Source organism: Podarcis raffonei, chromosome 2 (genome assembly GCF_027172205.1).
Source record: "Podarcis raffonei isolate rPodRaf1 chromosome 2, rPodRaf1.pri, whole genome shotgun sequence".
NCBI classification, from domain to species: Eukaryota; Metazoa; Chordata; class Lepidosauria; order Squamata; family Lacertidae; genus Podarcis; species Podarcis raffonei.
The window spans coordinates 37,100,521-37,119,109 of NC_070603.1; the positions used below are offsets into that span (position 1 = coordinate 37,100,521).

At 44.7% G+C, this 18,589-nt stretch overlaps 1 protein-coding gene across 3 annotated transcripts in view; it reads right to left on the reverse strand.

Annotated features, from left to right (window-relative positions):
- The window catches only part of MXRA7 (matrix remodeling associated 7), a 62,266-nt gene that overhangs the window by 17,859 nt on the left and 25,818 nt on the right, over positions 1 to 18,589 (reverse strand). For all 3 annotated transcript variants that reach the window (XM_053376026.1, XM_053376028.1, XM_053376027.1), the window contains exons 2-3: positions 18,459 to 18,519; positions 2,615 to 2,711 (exon numbers count right to left, since the gene is read on the reverse strand). In XM_053376026.1, coding sequence (XP_053232001.1) covers positions 2,615 to 2,711; positions 18,459 to 18,519 — 158 coding nt within the window. The remainder of the gene's footprint in view (positions 1 to 2,614; positions 2,712 to 18,458; positions 18,520 to 18,589) is intronic.

Here is an 18,589-nt window from a genome sequence, read left to right on the forward strand (position 1 = left end):
GGGTCATGTGGCCAGCATGACTGAGCCACTTCTGGCGAAACCAGAGCAGCGCACGGAAATGCCATTTACCTTCCCGTCGGAGCAGTACCTATTAATCTACTTGCATTTTTGGCAAGCTTTCAAACTGCTAGGTTGGCAGGAGCTGGGACCGTGCAAAGGGAGCTCACTCCGTTGCGGGGATTCGAACCGCCGACCTTCTGATCGGCAAGCCCAAGAGGCTCAGTGGTTTAGACCACAGCGCCACCCGCATCCCTCTATGAATTGAACTGATACATAGGCCAAATATAGGCACCTTGCTGTGCTAACTACCATTGCATGAAAAGCTGTGCATGCTGAAATTCCTTCTGCTACACAGCTATTCTACATAAAGGACTCCTGTCCTGTTGCATTTGGTCACACTATGTGGTGGTCGCAATCTACAACCGAAGCAAGCAGAAGCACTTCTACTGGACTGACTTGTGTTCAGCTGGAATCAGCAGCTCCAATTAGCCTATATGCAGTGATTTCCTCGCAAGTGGATTTCCACTGGAGAAAGCAGATCTGGATTGTTTAAGCTGCAACCCTATACACACTTACCCGGGATTAAGCTCAGCTGAAAACAATGAGATCTGCTTCTGAGTAAACATGTCTAGGATTGCAGGTTAACATCTTTACAAACATAAATTTCAGTTCCAGAACTGGCTTCCTTTCTCCATCACGATGTTCTTTGCAGAGCCTTGTGGAACCATAAGAGAATTATATGAACTGAGTTCCAACTGAAGAAGCAGGGTGTCATTCTGCTATTTTAAATAATAGCAGTCTATAGTCCCTGTTTTTATTGGAACTAAGTGTGACTGCAGAGCAAAGTAAGGTCCAGGATTTATGGAATTGCCAATTAAATATTTAGGCTTGCGAGCATGCGACCCATTCCTAGTCAGACTTCATGTCTCCATTAGTAAGCTCATTTTTACACAGCTCTGACCAAACAGACACAAAAAAGGGAGGAAAAGGCAAAGCAAACTTTGCTGACCACGTCATAAAGCAACAACATGAGAGGGAATCGCTAAGCCATTAGCACAAGAAGGAAAGCTTTGTATTTTTTTTTTTTTGCTATATTCCATTATTTTCTTACATATTTTATTTAGGTTTAAACTGCCTTTAAATTTTTATTTTAACAAGAAAGGCAGTGTCACAAGAACTCTTTGGCACAGGTGGGAGGAACCCTTGCCCCCCCCAATGTTGTTGAACCACAACTCCCATCAGCCCCAGCAAGCATGGCCAATGGCCAGGGATGATGGGAGATGTAGTTCAGCAGCATCTGGAGGGACAAAGGTTCTTCTCCACCACCTGCTTTGGCATGTAAAACATAATAACGATGCTGGTGATGCCATCTCCCAACTGGACCTAGGCAGCTGTTCCTGTATAGCTGCAATCCTAAATGCACATACAAGAGAGTAAGCTCCACTATAGTCAGTGGAGCACACTTCTGAGTAAACGTGCTTAGGCTCATGCTGGACATCTTCCAGTGCTAGGGTTGGATGAAATATTCAGCCAAGACCCTTTTTGGCACTTGATTTTATAATCTTCAGTACTGGGGGGAACTTACATTTTTTGTGGGGGTGGCGGTAGCTTACCATGCTAGATATGAGATGGCAGAAGGTATCAAGTGGTGGCAGATCTGTAATGAGCAGCGGCAGCTCAGCCTTCCTGAATGGGAACTGTTATGTATTGAAATTCTCACCCTGGCCACCAGGGGTATTGTGTACATAGTTTTCACTCAGTTAATTTAGGCGGGAAACCCTGGGGTGTTGTTGTTGACAGCCGGCTGCCTATAAAAGCAGGCCGGTCGAGCTGTTCAGTTCAGTTCAGTTCCAGCTTACTATAAAGAACCACTTGAAGAAATCTCTGTGTCGTCTGCTTTGTCAACCCACTACATAATGGGAACGATGATATATTTTGATGCAGTACAGCCTTTGGCCTACAAATTCTATCAACCCCACTGATGCAGCTGCTGGTGGGAGTTGCCCAAACATCTGGAGGGCACCAGGTTGTGGAAGGCTGGTAAAGCACCATTCCCAGGGGTATTAGTGGAAATATGTATAGTTAATCTCACTGGCCATCTGCTCCCTGGTTGACAAGAGGTCTTAATGCACAGAATGAGAAAGTAATGGAAGGCCAAAAATGGCGTCTATTTACATGATCCCTGCCATACTGGGTGGCTAAACTCAAAGAACTAAAAAGAAAAGAAAACCTCTTTGGAAAGTGATTTAAACTGAACTTGTCTGAGCCTGAGGGCAACCACAACAGGATGCCCACAGTATATCTTGTTCCTCTGAGAAATGCTGGCTATTCATTGCTTGGACAACTTCGAGATCCCTCCTTGAAATAGGAGGCTAGAGCCATTCCTTACCAGCAGAGCTGTTTCCAAGGAAGTGGGCAGCATCTCTCAAATTGGGAATACCACATAGCCATTAGCCGGTCTTTAATTCCCAGGAAAGCAGCAGGTGCAAACAGACCCGAATGTCTTAGTCTTTTGAGCAGCAGCCAGATAATTCCGAGTTACAACTTGTAACCAGAAGAAGATGGGTTCCAATCCCTGGCTGATCTGCTGAATTTAAAAGGATGCTCAGCTTACCTTTGTTCTTCTTCAAGTTCTTCTTTGGTCATCATGGTTTTATACTGGTTTCCTCTCAGTTTTCCAGGACTATATTTAAAGGAGAACTGTTCATCTGCTACAGAAGAAAGAGAGAAAGTCAGAACAAAGAAAGAACTAGGTCCACAATTTTGTGCTGACACGGGAGGAAAGACTATATAATGGTGAGACTTATTTCCAACAAAATGCAAAAGATCAGGCTATTGTTCTCTGAAGAATATCCCTTTCTCCTTGAATTAAGGGTTCACTTCCATATTAGGAAGAAGCAAATGCTATTTTGATTACCCTACGTTATTCTGATTTTGCCTTCCTTCCAGCCAGAGATTTATCTGTTTCCCCTGTGAGCTGTTTAATGCTTTAGTTTTGCATGCAATCTATAATCACACAGAAAGAAAACTGAGCTGGGCCAAAAATGCTCATCACACAGAAATCTAGTTGCATCTTTGAAAATAATTCCACTTCAGATTTTTCAATTCTGAAATGTGAAAATCAGAAGAAACATTTTTTTAAAAAAATTAAAGGTGCGAGCTGGTCATATCTAGCCATCTCTTATAGGTGCAAGAAACGTTTCCTATGCATTTTTCAGAGAATGGCAGATACGTTGTCCTGAGTAGATCACAACGCAATCGCTTTATTCTCACTTTTATCACCATTCCCTAACCTCCCCTTACGGTCACATCTCTGTGTGTTGTTCCGCCCGGTGTCTCCTCACACAGTGCGGCTCTAGCATGTCAAATTCTGTGTTGAATTGTGTACCCATTAAGCATGTTGCATATATGACTCAAACGTGTGCGCACAACCCAAGATTTTATGGGGCAGTGGTTTTCTTTGTTACCACGTGATGGTGATGATGATTTTATTTATTTGCCACCCATCTGACTGGGCTGCCCCAGCCATTCTGGGTGGCTCCCAACAAAATACTGAAAACACAAGAGGATTCCTAAGTTGTAGATTGGCTCTGCTGCCTTTCTTTACAGCACTGAATGATGCTTTATTTCTCTGGAATCCTGTAGACGTAATTAAAGCTATAACTAGTAGGCAAAGACCCGAGGTTTATCTATTCAAAGCAGGGTTTTGGTAGAGCTCTTTGTTTATGTTTTAAACCGCAGTTCTGGGTTATCTTCCTACAAGAGCCCCAGTAAATGATAGGCCTGGAAGTCAATTAAAGGCCCCACGGCAAGGGGGAGGCACCTGTGCCTGTCAGTTTCTCTTCCTTTAAGCCTGCATACATAAAAGGTTGCATTTAAATAAACTCTGCACCAGGCAGACGATGGAGCAATGCTGTCTCATTGTTGGGACTCTCCAGTGGGGCACAGGTTGTTCTCCATGTGCGAGGAGCAGTGGGACACTGTCTATTCTTAGAGCTTTATTTCTAACTGCAGAGAGGAGGGTATTGTTGTAAAGCAGGCTATGCAGCTTTCTCGCCATTGCGAGAGGCAACTCATCAGGAGCTGAAGGACCGCTGCTTCATTTGTATATGCTAATGTCACGCCATCAGCATAATGACATGCTGTCGGCAATTTGCATCTCATTTGGAAAGAGCCAAACAGCGCTTTGCGCATCTCCAGCAATGCATCTTCACGAGGAATTGTCATGCTGTTTGTATTACTGCTCCGAGTGGTGCTTGTCTTTGGCGAGGGGTCGGGAACAGATGGGGAGGAAGCGCTCCAGGGTTTCCCTCAGAGCCACCTAGGCTGCCTTGCACCACCCCCAATGGCTTCAGGTGATAGTATAAGCCCAACTGCCAAAGGGAAAAGCCCCGTGCTGAGCCAACCGTATGGAATTCTGATGGTGTCGGGTAAAAGGGCAGGAATTAAATTTCTGCTTCAACCAATTAATCGATTCATTAGCCAATTGTGGCACCAGTTAAGAGTCACAGAGGTGGTTGCTCAACCCCGCCTCCCAAATGTGGTAGTGCTCAAAGCTCTGCCTCAGATATAGCCAATGCAGGTGCTCTTCAGATGTTGCTGGATCACAGCTCCCATCATCCCTGACCACTGGTCATGTTGGTTGGGGCTGATGGAAGTTGGAGTCCAACATATTGAGAGCTTCCCTTTAGCTACCACTTCTCTGGCTCAACCCCTATATTTAATACCCTCCATATTGCTCTATCCCTCCCAGTTCAAACCACCTGAGAAAACTACTTACCTCAAGGTAGGGGGGAATCTATCTGCCGGACCTATATATGCAGAAGTAAAAATTCCTGGACCCTTCTATCATACCCATGCTTCAGTCTCCCTCCTCTATTTTGGATTGGTCATCCTCAGAAACTATAGTTTCTGGAGCAATCTGTGGATAACTAAAGTATGTACTGGGACACAAGGAGAGAAAACTGGGTATAATGCCAACCAGCTCCATAGCATATATTTTATATTTTCTGGGACTGAGAAGAAAGAGCAGCGCACAAAAGTTAGAGGTAAGCTATGAAGTTTGCTTGCAGCATTGGAGTAAAGCTACTGGAAAACAGCACTATGCAAATTCACTCCCTTCCCATATGCCACACACTTTCTGTGGGAGCCAGGAAGTCATGGCAAAGGTTTGTAGTGCCACCTGGTGTCTTGCTGACCCAGTGACCAGCATGTCCGTGCTTTACAATGTATTGGGATTGTATTGACCTTAAATGGAGTTGTGTTTCCTCTGGGCAGTGATGACCCTATATGGTGTGGGTGGGTTTAAGCCTTGGCCGGATGAGGTAACATGAGACACTGGAATGCAGCCATGCGGCTGGAGAGAACAAAGGGTAATAAAAACGGACAGGAGAGGAGAAGATGTCTGAAAGAGCTGCCCCTCAGTACATGAAAAAATACTAGCTCTCTGCGTCTTTATTTTATGCTGAATTACGCCATTTGGAACAGCTGGACTGCTACAAGTGGTGCCCCGTGTGAGGCTGAATAAAAGATACGACTGAGGTTTTTAAAAGAGAGCTAAGAAGCAAGATTAAAGCAAACTGTCTGAGGCCAGACTGTGAGAAGATTTTTGATCCAAGCAGTGGATATCATCGACTTACCTCGCCCGGCCAGGGCTGCAAGCGCTATTCATCTACGGATCCAAGGTGAGTCGATCCCTTAAATATTGATTTTAGAAAAATGGGCAGCTCTTTGACTACTCCCCAACAGAAATTTTTAAAAGACTTAAAATTTCTCCTCTCCTGCAACAAATTGGAAGTTCCTGAGGGAGATTTGATACAGCTCATTCTGGCAATTGATGAACATTGCCCCTGGTTTCCTGCAGATGGGACTTGGGAATTAAAACATTGGGATAAGATTGGAACACATTTTCATGGGCATCCCAGCATTGGTGTTCGGAATTTAAATGCATGGTGCAAGGTTTGGTATGCTATGGGTTCTTTATCACCAAAAAATATCTCCATGGCTGCATTGCCAACACAAGCTTCAGCTTCTTTAATTCAGCCTGCTGTCCTGCCATGTGTTCCAACCCTTACTTTGCCTGCAGCCCCAGATCCCAAACCTCCAGACTGCAGTTCCTCACCAGAGGACCCAATCCTGCAAAAATACCGTGGTCTGGCTGGAAATGATCCTGCTCTTCCAGCAGCAGAAACAGCTACCCCTTTGCAACGTGCAGTACTTGCCTGTAACTTAACTCAGGATACTATGGCATTCCCTGTTATTGTGCCAACTGCTGGTGCTCCAGCAGGAACTCAAGCCCAGCTTTTGATGCCAGATGACATCAAGCTTTTGGCACGTACAGTTTTACCCCCATCAGCTCACGAATGGGAAATTGCCTGTGGTGCTTATGCTCCTGCTTTACTGAACCAAGCAAGAGGGAATAATCCTAATCTTACCCTCGCAGATGTGATGGATGCTATGATGGGGCATGGGACCTTTGCTCAGGCTTCAGTACAAGCCACACTGCTGCAGATCTTATTGAGGGATACTGCTCTTGCTGCTAAACAAGCAATGAGAAAAATCCCGGAACCCACCAGTATTCAGACTAGATGGAATTCAATCAGACAAGGACCTAGAGAATCATATTCTTCCTTTATGGATAGGCTGATTACAGCAGTGAGTAGCCAAATTGAAAATCCTGAAGCCAAACAAATAATTATCAAACAATTGGCCTTTGAAAATGCCAATGAGGATTGTAAAGCTGCATTACAACTGATTATACACCTTTCTGCCACTACGATGCTTCGCATTTGCCAGTCTGTAGGTACAGCCACCCACAAGGCTCATTTGCTGGCAGCAGCGCAAAATAAAAACCAGCCTGTAGCCATCAATACAACGTTTCCAGCGTGGCAAACCAAGATCACTGATACCTCAGTGTGGGTAGAACAGTGGCCTCCACCAAAAGAAAAATCCGCAGCAATGGCACCATCTCGTTTCTGAACAGCTTATTTCTGAACAATTAACTTTTGGCCACATTGAATCATTTTCATCCCACTGGATCCAGCAGACAGGAACAGTTTGCTTTTACATTGCCAGTATATAACAATTTGCAATCCACCCAGCGATATCAGTGGATTGTTCTGCCACAAAGCATGCGGAACTCCCCTACACTTTGTCAGCATTTTGTGGATGAAGCATCGAAACCTTTCCGCATGCGCCACCTAGAGGTGCTGAACACAAGCTGCATCTGGCAGTATTTGCTACACCATTGTTGCCAACAGGAAATTTATATGCTCAGATGGACAAGAAGAAGACTATCTGCATTATAGAATGGTTACATTTACCTCATACCCCTCCGAAGAACATTTATTCCGCAAATTGAATCCACATCAGACAATTGTTGTCAAAGGACGTTCACGTGCTATAGCTTTGAGCAGTTTTGATGTTGCATCAATTTATTTGCCATTTTCACAGACTGAACAGCAGCATTTATTGATCACAAATGCTGCCGTGCAAATTGCTTTGGCTGATTTTATAGGTCATCATTTTTAATCCTCCAAAGGATGACCGTTTGACATTCCTGACACAGGTCACTTATGTTTTGACTAACCCCTTGTCTCTCACACCTCTCCCCTCTGCACTAACTCTCTTCACGGATGGAACGAAAAATAGGGGGGTGGTGACATGGGAAGAGGGAGGAAAATGGAAATGGTTATTTACTTCTCCACAGTCTTCTGCCCAGCGAGCAGAGCTAGCGGCTGTGATTCTTGCCTTTCAATCCTTTCCTACTCAACCTTTCAATCTTATTGTGGATACTCAGTATGTATATCGCCTTTTTGCTATTTTACCAATATCTTATATAACTCCTTCCTTGGATTCTGACTTGTTTTCCTTGTTTCTTGCCCTGCAAGCCTTACTTCAGCACAGAGAATTTCCTTATTATGTTGCACATCTTCGCTCCCACACATCACACCCAGGGTATTTAGCAGAGGGAAATTCAAGAGCAGATTCAGCTCTGAAGAACATTTCTGCCTTTTCTCTCTTTTCTGATGCTATACTAGGTCATAACACCCTTCATCTCCCTGCGAAAGCATTGGCTAAGCAGTTTTCTATTCCTTTGGCCCAAGCTAGGGATATAGTTTCCCAATGTGCTTCTTGTTCTAAATCTCAGCTGGCCATTCCTTTTGATGCTGTCAATCCTAGGGGCACGTCTGCATTGGCGTGTTGGCAGATGGATGTCACACACACCTGTGTTGGCTCCACGCTCCAAGGTTCACCTCACGGTGGACACCCACTCTGGATTCATATGGGCTACGCCCATGAGGGGGGAAACAGCTCGGCATGTTATTCAGCACACTATCCGCTGTTTCTAAGTCATGGGTAAACCTACGCGCATCAAAACTGATAATGGTCCAGCGTATAATTCTAAAACATTTTCGGAAATTTGTATGTTGTGGAATGTGAAATTAACTCATGGTATACACTTTAACTCCATAGGGCAAGCAGCTGTTGCCTGAATCCTACACTGGCTGGCAGTATTCACGGCTCAGCCACTCGAACTAGTAGGACAGTGTTGTTGAATAAGACTTTTAAGGGTGAAAATTATCATAAGATATGGAGGAATAATATTTTTGTAGAGGTTATGATTAAGTTTACTAGTCTATTGCATGCTTCTAAATGTTGGGTATGTATGCCTGCCCCCATTTGTTTTCAAATTAAAGAGGGGAAAGAATCATGGGGCATATATCCAAACTGTCAATATACATTGAAATTCATGTTTAATAGCTCTTGTTCTCTTACAGGAACATACAGTGACCAATCTCAGTGCTATAGAAGCGATACCAGTGCATGGCTAATAAACTAGAAAAGAAGCCTACCATGCAGCTTGGAATCAGAATCCTTATATTCTTAGCTTCCGGATGGAAGTTGGCTTCGACATTTATTGATTATAGTGATTATTATAGTAGTTATTTGCATTATTTTGTGTTGCTATATACAATGTATTCCTTCTTTAATTTCTGTATGTACTGCATGGTTCTCCAGTCAGAAGAGTCGCTTATCGCGCTCGACATATGGCTCTGATTAAAATATAAAGAAAGAGGGCATGTGGGAGCCAGGAAGTCATGGCAAAGGTTTGTAGTGCCACCTGGTGTCTTGCTGACCCAGTGACCAGCATGTCCGTGCTTTACAATGTATTGGGATTGTATTGACCTTAAATGGAGTTGTGTTTCCTCTGGGCAGTGATGACCCTATATGGTGTGGGTGGGTTTAAGCCTTGGCCGGATGAGGTAACATGAGACACTGGAATGCAGCCATGCGGCTGGAGAGAACAAAGGGTAATAAAAACGGACAGGAGAGGAGAAGATGTCTGAAAGAGCTGCCCCTCAGTACATGAAAAAATACTAGCTCTCTGCGTCTTTATTTTATGCTGAATTACGCCATTTGGAACAGCTGGACTGCTACAACTTTCAGCAACAGCAACCACCCTGAACAGCAAAGCCTTGGCTCAGCAGCCTTGAGGAAAGTGAAGCTTCGTGAAATCTCATTTCCCCTCATGGAAAAACCAACAGTGTCCCCTGACAATGGCAGCCACACAAGTCTGATCGACTGGAAGTGTGCAGAACTTCAGCTCATTTAATTATCACACACTACCAGAGAGCTTGAAAAGGCGCTTTAATGGGTCACTGATCCTGGAGTTCCTGGATAAATGCTACCGAGACCATCCATTGAGAGAAATCAGCAGTAACGCCACGATTTATGAAAGGAATTGAATAAGGAATGGAGAAAGGATTTGTTGTTTCTGTACTTAGGGTTAGCCTGGCCACCGGCATATTCAGAAAGCTCCAAAGTACAGAGTTTTGTTTGTTTTCGTTCCCAGTGGAATGTCCAGGGAGGCCATGATATTTTCAGTTGCCTCTTGTGGAAGGAGTAGCAGAAACCTAAGGTCGCTTTGTAATCATTCCCTCTGTTGCCGATGTTCAGGTGAGAGTGCCAGTGTACCAAAAGGGAAGCATAATGAATTAGAATGTGCTTGGACAAGAGAGAGTATATGTTCAGAGGAAGGACTGCAATAAATACAAAAAGGCCAGCTTTAAAAGCAGCCAGGTTGTCCTGACCTCATTGCATTTCAAATCACATTTGCATGTCACTGCATATATGCATGTCACTGCATATAGCTGTATTGTGTGTGTGTGTGTAGGATCAAAGCTGGTTTGAGAGGAAAAGCATCAAAACTCAGTATTTCTCAAGAAACTACAGGAGAGCTGTTGATTGAGGCCAATGTTGTTGTGTGTACACATATCCACAAACCAGCAGTGGAAAAGTGCATGGAGTACAGGCCAATTTTTTCAAAAAGAAATAGCACCGAGCGTGCTCACTGACCACAAAATGCTGACAGTCTGTTGGGGATGGAGGGACAAAACAGCAACGATATAAAACTGGATTTGGGGGAATTGGAATGGAGTAGGGGCATCCTGGAGGAAAGCCTGGCTGACTGAATAAAAAAGTGAACAGGCACGCTATAATAGCTGATGAATCTACCAAGGACCTCTTTCTTCCACTTCTTTCCATAGTCCGGGCTGGCCTGAGACATGTTGCCACTGCAGGCAAAACACAACGACGCTGTCCCCACCTGCACAATGGCGCCCCCCAACCACAGATCCTGGTCCCCTCCCTGCCTCTGCCATGGCCCCCACACTGCTGTCAATTGCATTACTGCAACTGTACCCTCATTGCAGCTGTACCTGTGCTGCCGCTGCAATACAGGGGCAGTGGGCGCAGCGGCACAGTCGTTGGGTTGGTGGCACAGCTGAAGCCCCAGCAGGACTGACAGTGGCACAATGGCAGGTGCGGGGGCAGAGAAGGGGAGGGATCTGCCACCTGAGGCAAATGGCTTCCCCTCAACCGCATGCATGGAAGGCTCCTGTCTGAAGCGCAGGGATGGGGGACATTTGCTTCTCCCGATGACGTTGGACTTCTGTCAGCCGCAGCCGCAGATTCCTCCACCCCTGCTCTAATGCTTTCAGAGTGATCAATCTGCGCTAAAGCTGCTGCTGCTGCTTCAAACACTAATGAAAGTTTACTGAACAAAGTCGACGGTTCATCTATCCATGCTTGCAACTTAACTCTTATTTCTCTAGTTTTTACTTCTTCTGTGAGAGCTTCTTCATTTAAAGATCAACACACAATTTCTGTGGGTCCTTCCACATGACCTGTTTATTGAGCGTTCATCCTGATTTATTCTGATTAGACAATGTTCGCTATTTAATGTGTATTCGTTCTGATTTGTCTGCAGGGAGGTTAGATGACGTTGCCTCGAAGCATGTGTTAACCCTCACTTTCCTTATTGCAAAAAGTCCAAACTTTTAGGGAAGCGGGTTTGTTGCATGAGACCTCCCAATCAAATATAATTGAGCAACCTGAATTTGTGGCTGAGTCTCCCTCAAAAATAGCAACAGTCTGGAAGCACCTCCAACCCCTACATAACCTAAGTTTAAATTATCCATAGATGCAGTAAAGAATTCTAAATATGGCAAAGCAAGCTTTCCAAGTGTTCATAGGAATTGGGCTGAAATGAAAAGGCCTACCAATATTTATATCTTCCCTGCCTCCAGCAAACTACAGGAAACACTTTTCAAGTTCTGGGCATGAGACTTGTTGCAAAATATGTAAGAGGAGTGGAATGACCTACTTTAAACAAAGCAGCTGGAAATACAATTTTAAAAGGCATTTAGCTAAACTCACTCCTTTGCCCTCACCCACCCCATCATGAGCCTGCCAGATGCCATGGGACTCTGCCTCAAAAGGTCATCTTCTTCCATGAAGTCATTTTTTTATTATTTAAAAAAATAGAGAACTTTAAATGCTTTTCCATCCTATCTTCCTCACAATCTGATCCTATGCAGGTCGTTTTCTCAGAAAGTTATCCCAATTAAAGTCATACCTCGGGTTACAGATGCTTCAGATTGCGTTTTTTGGGGTTATGGACCGCTGAAACCTGGAAGTACTGGAACAGGTTACTTCAGGGATTCGGTGCACGTGCATGCGCAAAAGCACTAGATCACGCTTCGCGCATGCACAGAAGCGCCGAATCGCAACCTGCGTGCGTGCAGATGCGCCGCTGTGGGTGGCGGACGCTGCGGGTTGCGAACGTGTATCCTGTATGGATCACGTTCGCAACCCAAGCATCCACTGTAGTTGGATAGGACTCATTTCCAAGTTTTAAACCTGTGAATCCCATAGCCTACTGGAGATTCTTGTGTGGCAATGTCACACCTTTAAGGAAGATGAAGAGGGATGCTTGGGGTGGGGGCAGTCTCAGCTTGTTGAAAGCTTCATTTCTGGCTGCACCCAGATGGGTACCACGATGTGAAACATGAAGCTTTGGTTTCTAACATTCAGCATGCAAAGTCAGTGGCAGATTTGCCAAGTCATTCTTCTCCTGCTATATGCAGTCTACAAAACACTTAAAGTAGATCGGCTCCTAAATCTGCATGGACCTGGTATTTTTTAAATGAAGTGATATTGAGAACTAGCATATTAGCTTAACTGGTTTTGGATCTTAATGGTTGACACAAGAAAGGAAAAGTGAACACAGCACAGATTTGGGTTAGGTTAACCAAAAAATGAAATGAAATGTACTGATGGATAGGCAATAATCTAGTATTGTGTCTCCAACAGTGATGGGTATCAGAAGCTAAAGAAGAGTAGGCAATACTATTGAGACATGCCTTATTTTTTCAAATTTGCATCCCATTTCCAGGCCTCAGAAGTTAAAGGACTTCCTGACCAAGACCTGTTTATCTTCCGTAGATTATAGCAGGGTGTCTTCTGAGCCTGAAAGTCCATGGTGGCAACAACCTTGCTGAAGTTAAGCAGCTCTGTGCTTGGAATGGGAAACTGCCTGAGAAGAAACACTATGGTCTGGTTTGCGCACAGTGTTAAGCCCTAGTTTAAATTAAACTGAGGTTTAAAACTCATAAGTGCTCTGCTCCTCCTCCACTTCTGACTGGCGGGGCGCAGTCTGAAAAAAAGCCCAAGTCTGGCTTGTTGTGTGATGTGCAAACCTGGGCTTTTGAGCAGTCGGGAGCAGGTAATGAGAAACATGCTCATGCATGTTAAATCATAGCTTATGTTAACTATGGTTTAAAATGGTGTACAAACATGGCATGCCATTTTGCGGCACATCATGAAATAATGGCAAGATATAAATTTAAATGCATCTAAGCTTTCACCCAACTAGTTTTAAAAGCTCATTACAGGTGACAAAGCAGGTTAACACCAGTCTCTCTGACCTTCTGAATCATTTCCTAACTTTAAAGGCAATACTTTTTCATACCACTATATAGTATAACAGATTGAACTGGAAGCCTTGGGTCCATATCCCTCATCAGTTGTAAAGTTGACTTGTTGCTCCCAGCAGCTGGTATTCAGCGGCATACTGCTACGGACCCTGGAGGTTCCATAGAGTTCAGGAATCAAACATGATAAAATAATATTGATATTTGATACTGCAGCAGCACTACGTATTTGATCAGCAACATTGAAGTGGGCAGCCTTGTCGCCTAAATATGATGAAGCACAAGACTGCAGTGCTGAAATGGGGCGGAAATCTCCCGCTGAATCTGTCTGGAAGCAGACTTAAGTTCATGTTGCTGAAAAGAAGTAGTAGAAGAAGAAGCAAACCCAGAGTCAGATTGCAAAAGAAAAAGGAAAGAGGAAAGAGAAAGTAGTTGAACTATAACAATGGGCACTCTTCTTCCACAAAGATGGGAACTGGGGAGAGAGGCATCCATTTACGTCAGAGAAACACTCAGAAAGCTGGATGCTGCAGGCAGGGGCGAAAAATGCATTAGCGAAGTACAAAATTTGCTGGCTAACAATTCAGTTCCCACATGGTTGCCAGGGGCCTCACCTTCTTGGCCTTCCCAATTCTATTAATACGCCTGAATTATATAATACCTTTCTTCGTGGTTGGGAGGGGACCAGTGTATGAACCGAGACAGCCGCAGCACCAGAGTCCCATATGGCAAAGATTTTGTATGACCTCAAGTTCCCCAAGCCTTGGAATCCTGTCTGCCTCCACTAACTGCTATTGGCATTTTACATGGACATATTAAGCTATTCCAGTAAATAGTATCTCAGGTTCGTGAAATGAATAAATTCCAACACACCCAGGGATCATGTTGCCTCCTTCTTAGGACAGTAATAGTTTTCCTTCTAGCTTCTTTCTTTAATTTGGAAGTCCCTTAATCAATGTTGGATGCAGAGCTGGAGATCGATGATGCACCTTTCTTATTTTCACTCAGTGATGCCTATTCAGGTGTGTCTGCATACATATGTAGTATCAGGGAATTGGACAAGCCAGATGGCAAGGAAGACTGGGCTCCTGAACCTTTTGTGCAAGTGTGGAAATTTCAGGAGGTGCAGCTTTTCTTACCTTCGCAAGACAGACAGCACCTGCTGGGGGAAAATGCTTCCTACTTTTACAAATGGTTAAAGGTCCCTGTCCTCCTTTGCATCTGATCACCCTAAAAATCACCTCTGAGCCTTACTAGATGAATAAAATAGCTCTGTAGCCTCATGTCAGAGCTCTGGTTGGCTACTAGTCTCTAGTATTGCTCTTAGAAACCTCGCCCTCACAGGGCCAGACAGGTGGTGTTTTGCTGGTGTATTCTGCGACATGCCACTGGTGCAATGAAAGTGGTGGTGGACTGACCCACCCACCCACCCACCCACCCTTCTGCTTTCTCGGCCGTTCTGTGATAATCCCCCAGTGTTATTGCATGACTGCTTCCTGGAGGAGCATATAGTGCTGTGACGAAAGCGAGGGCAAAGAACAAATGAAGCTGGAGCGTTAGTGGTACAAAGAGTTACAGGATGTTGCCAGGAAGGTAAGGGGCACGCACCAATTGGAAACGAAGCACCACAATATTTTTGCAGGCACAAACACTACTGGGTATAACCACCCCGATGCCATCATGAACGCACAGTAAAAAGGACGCCAGGAGAGGTCCACTGTCTGCATTGGCTCTGTGCTTTGTTTATCTAGAGCTTCCACCTTTTGGCAGGACTTTAAAAGCTATGGAGCAGGCAGAAATTCAGCCGCTGGGACTGTTAAATGCTTTGGCATGCAACTTTACGGTCCATCTGGAAACCTAGTGCCAACGTCCTCCTGGGCTTTGTTTCATAGGTGCTACAAGATGAGGACAAGCTACACTGGACACAACTATTATTCAGGACTACACATTACATTTGTATGCATACAGGAAGATATAAAGGGTGGGAAGATACAATCCAGTAGGCGATACTTTTGTGTGTGAAAAGATCATAGCTCTATAGCAAAGGACATGCTTTGCAGAAAATCTCTAAAAGAAACAAAATTGGAACTAAAGGATCAGATAGTGACCTCAAAAGACCTCAAAAACTGCTGCCAGTCAGAATATGCAATATTGGTCTAGATAATTGGTTTCACCCAGTTTAAGGCAGTTTCTTATGTCCCCCCCCCCTTTTAAACTGGCCTTCGTCCTGTGCCTTTAACCAGCAAAACCTTTCTGGGTGCAGAGATAAAATGAAGGCAAAGGATTCACCTGCTTAGCGTCTGTGTGCCAGACTGCTGTCAAAGGCACAGGAGCAGCGCCTATAAAGAAATGTCGCAGCTCCACTTCTTATTTCTCAAAAAAAAGTCTTGCTGTGTGAGCGCCAGCAAATGGCACTATAAAACAGGGATGATAATCACTCCCACTGCCTTGCGGACATGGTTTGTGAGGATTAAAGTTTGTTTATAAGGGTGATAAGTGTAATCCTCCTGAGCCAATAGGATTGTTGCTGTGACATGGGGCCTCGAGGGACAGCAAGAAAGTGGGACAAGGATTTGTCCCACTTGCTGTAACCACCAGACAAGTTGCAAACAGCACCGTGACAACTTTCTGTAAACTTCCTCAAATGATCCTCCAACCCCAAAAAGTAATGCAGCACTTTTTAAAGTAAGCCAAGCCCAGTGCCCCATTTAAATTTCAGTAAGATTATAGGCTTGCCAACTGCAAAAGCAACCCCCAGTAAATCTGGTGTGTTCCTATTGCTTGAACTGCAGGAACCACCTGCCAATTGGCGCAGATCGCAGCACTGCTGAAAGCACAGCTACAAGGGCCAGTTGAAAAGTTGGCAACCCTAACTGGACACTGGAATTTGAGCCGCTGGTGCTGGATCATGGCATAAAATACAGAGGGTTTTCCCCCCCCAAATTTAGCTGGAAAGGCCTCAAGGCACACATGTTTCTGTCTGCCTTGCTTTACGCTGTGTTCCCCAATTAGTCAATTAATCATTTGCAAATCAGCTGATGGACTAATCACTTAAACAGGGCTCCATATGAACCTCTTCAGAGATGCCCTCCAGATCTGGCAAGGAGCTCTAGGCCCAGTTTCCAAAGTTATTGTAAAGCAAGGGTAGGTGGAGGCAGAAATAGAAAGCAGATCTGTGCTGAATGTTCGTGTGTTGGTGAGCTACGCTGCCACGCTAGCATTCTGCTTTATTTTTAAATGTATTATTTCAGATGTGCAATTTGTTCCATGCTGAGGTCTGCTCTGGCGGTTGGGGGGGTGGGGGGACACCATTTGCAGGAGGTCCGCATCTAAAACGCCTGCAATTAATATAAATTGCCTAGTATTTTCATGAACGTGAAGGTTGCCAGCTGATACAACTGGTGGACACACTGTGCTAATTTGACAATCTTCTTCTTACAAGGTTTCATTGACAAATCCCCGGCTTGTCTTTTGTTCTTCCCCTTGCTTTGCATCTCCTCTGAAAAGAATTAACAGCCTGATAATCAGGAGGAGGAAGCAGCTGCTTGGGGGCAGGCAGCTAATCCTCTGCCCTCCCCCAGAAGGGATGGGAGAGTGAATGCAATGCCCAGGACTTCTTCACCGGAGGCCTTATTTATAGGATGTGACAGCCTTGCCTTAGCCCGTCATACTCTCCAATTCACATCCTTCAAGAAGCAGGGTTCTTGCCAGGCTGCTTGAGTCCTCCCTCTCTGGCTCCCCGCCCCACCCACCTCTGCTAATATAGGAGAGAACTGGAAATGAAAAGTGAAAGCTACCTGGATTTTCATCTTTGCTGGCTCAGAGGGGAGAGGACGAAAGTGTAGAACTTGTCAGGTTCCGATTGTCAGCGCCAGAGTTCTTTGTCAGCCCCTTCCATTGTATCGCAAGGGGTGAGTTCGCATCCAATAATAAGCCATCAAATCCTACCCAGGTGTGTATGTCATCCCTGATTTAGGAGGGATGCAGATATTGTTTGCTTTTAATCTAAGGGTACTATGGCTGAGGTGTGCCACTATGGAGCTTTCTGTTCACATTTAAATATGATGGAGAGATATTCCCACAATGCACTACACAATCTTCTTGTGCAACAAAGCCAGATAGAGGTGGAAGGCAAGCCCCATATTTTCAGAAACGTGCCTATTTCCCCAAGGTTGCTTAGAGGGCCAGAAATAAGGAAGCAGTTCAGGTAAGGCTGCGGGGTGGGTAGGTAGGACTACAGAAGTTGGAATCAACAGACAGGAGAATTTCTAAAGTAAGAAACAATGGGAAGTTGGGAGTTGCTGTCTCTCATTAGTAAAGGTAAAGGGACCGCTGACCACTAGATCTAGTCGTGGCCAACTCTCATCTTGCTTTATTGGCCGAGGGAGCCGCTGTACAGCTTCTAGGTCATGTGGCCAGCATGACCAAGCCGCTTCTGGCGAACCAGAGCAGCGCATGGAAACGCCGTTTACCTTCCTGCCGGAGCGGTACCTATTTATCTATTTGCACTTTAGCGTGCTTTCAAACTGCTAGGTTGGCAGGAGCAGGGACCGAGCAACAGGAGCTCACTCCGTCGCGGGGATTCGAACCACTGACCTTCTGATCGGCAAGTCCTAGGCTCTGTGGTTTAACCCACAGCACCACCCGCGTCCCTGTCTCTCTCATTATCTAGTGTTAATTTACATGTAGGTGTATACACATTTAAAATGTACTTTGTTTATGTTATGAATGGAACTGAATCAACTAACATTTAGAAATTGGATTACAATAGAGAGTCAGGAAAATCAGCAGGAAAACCAACCAAGTGGCAATGCATTGTGGCATTTGTCTAGTTTTCCCTAGAACTGCAGTCTACTGAAATATAAGGCATCTTACTCTAAAGTTCACATTTTTCGCTTGGCTCTGATTTTCACAAGTGATCCCTATACCTTCAGTCCACATACAAAAGCTTGCACTAACTGGAATGTGCATTCCATTTTAAAATTGCCCTTTTTGCTCTGTCACAGCCTCTAATGGTTAAGAATTTCAAACAAAATAAATTAAAAATGGCTTTCTTCCAGTCTTACATTAAGAACATTAAAAAATGATGGTCTCCAGACTAAATGATGCTCTTTGCATCACTCGTGCAGTCTTTTATCGCCAACGTTTCTCCCTCCAGCCATCATGCATCCCCAGACTTACCATCTTCAGTCTCAGGTTCCCTCACCACTAGTTTCTCATTTTCTGATTCCTGATCTTCTTCCTGGAACAGAGGAATTAAACATAAATCTGTTGCAAAGATGCTGGCGGCAAGACCTCCTTACAAAACAAAC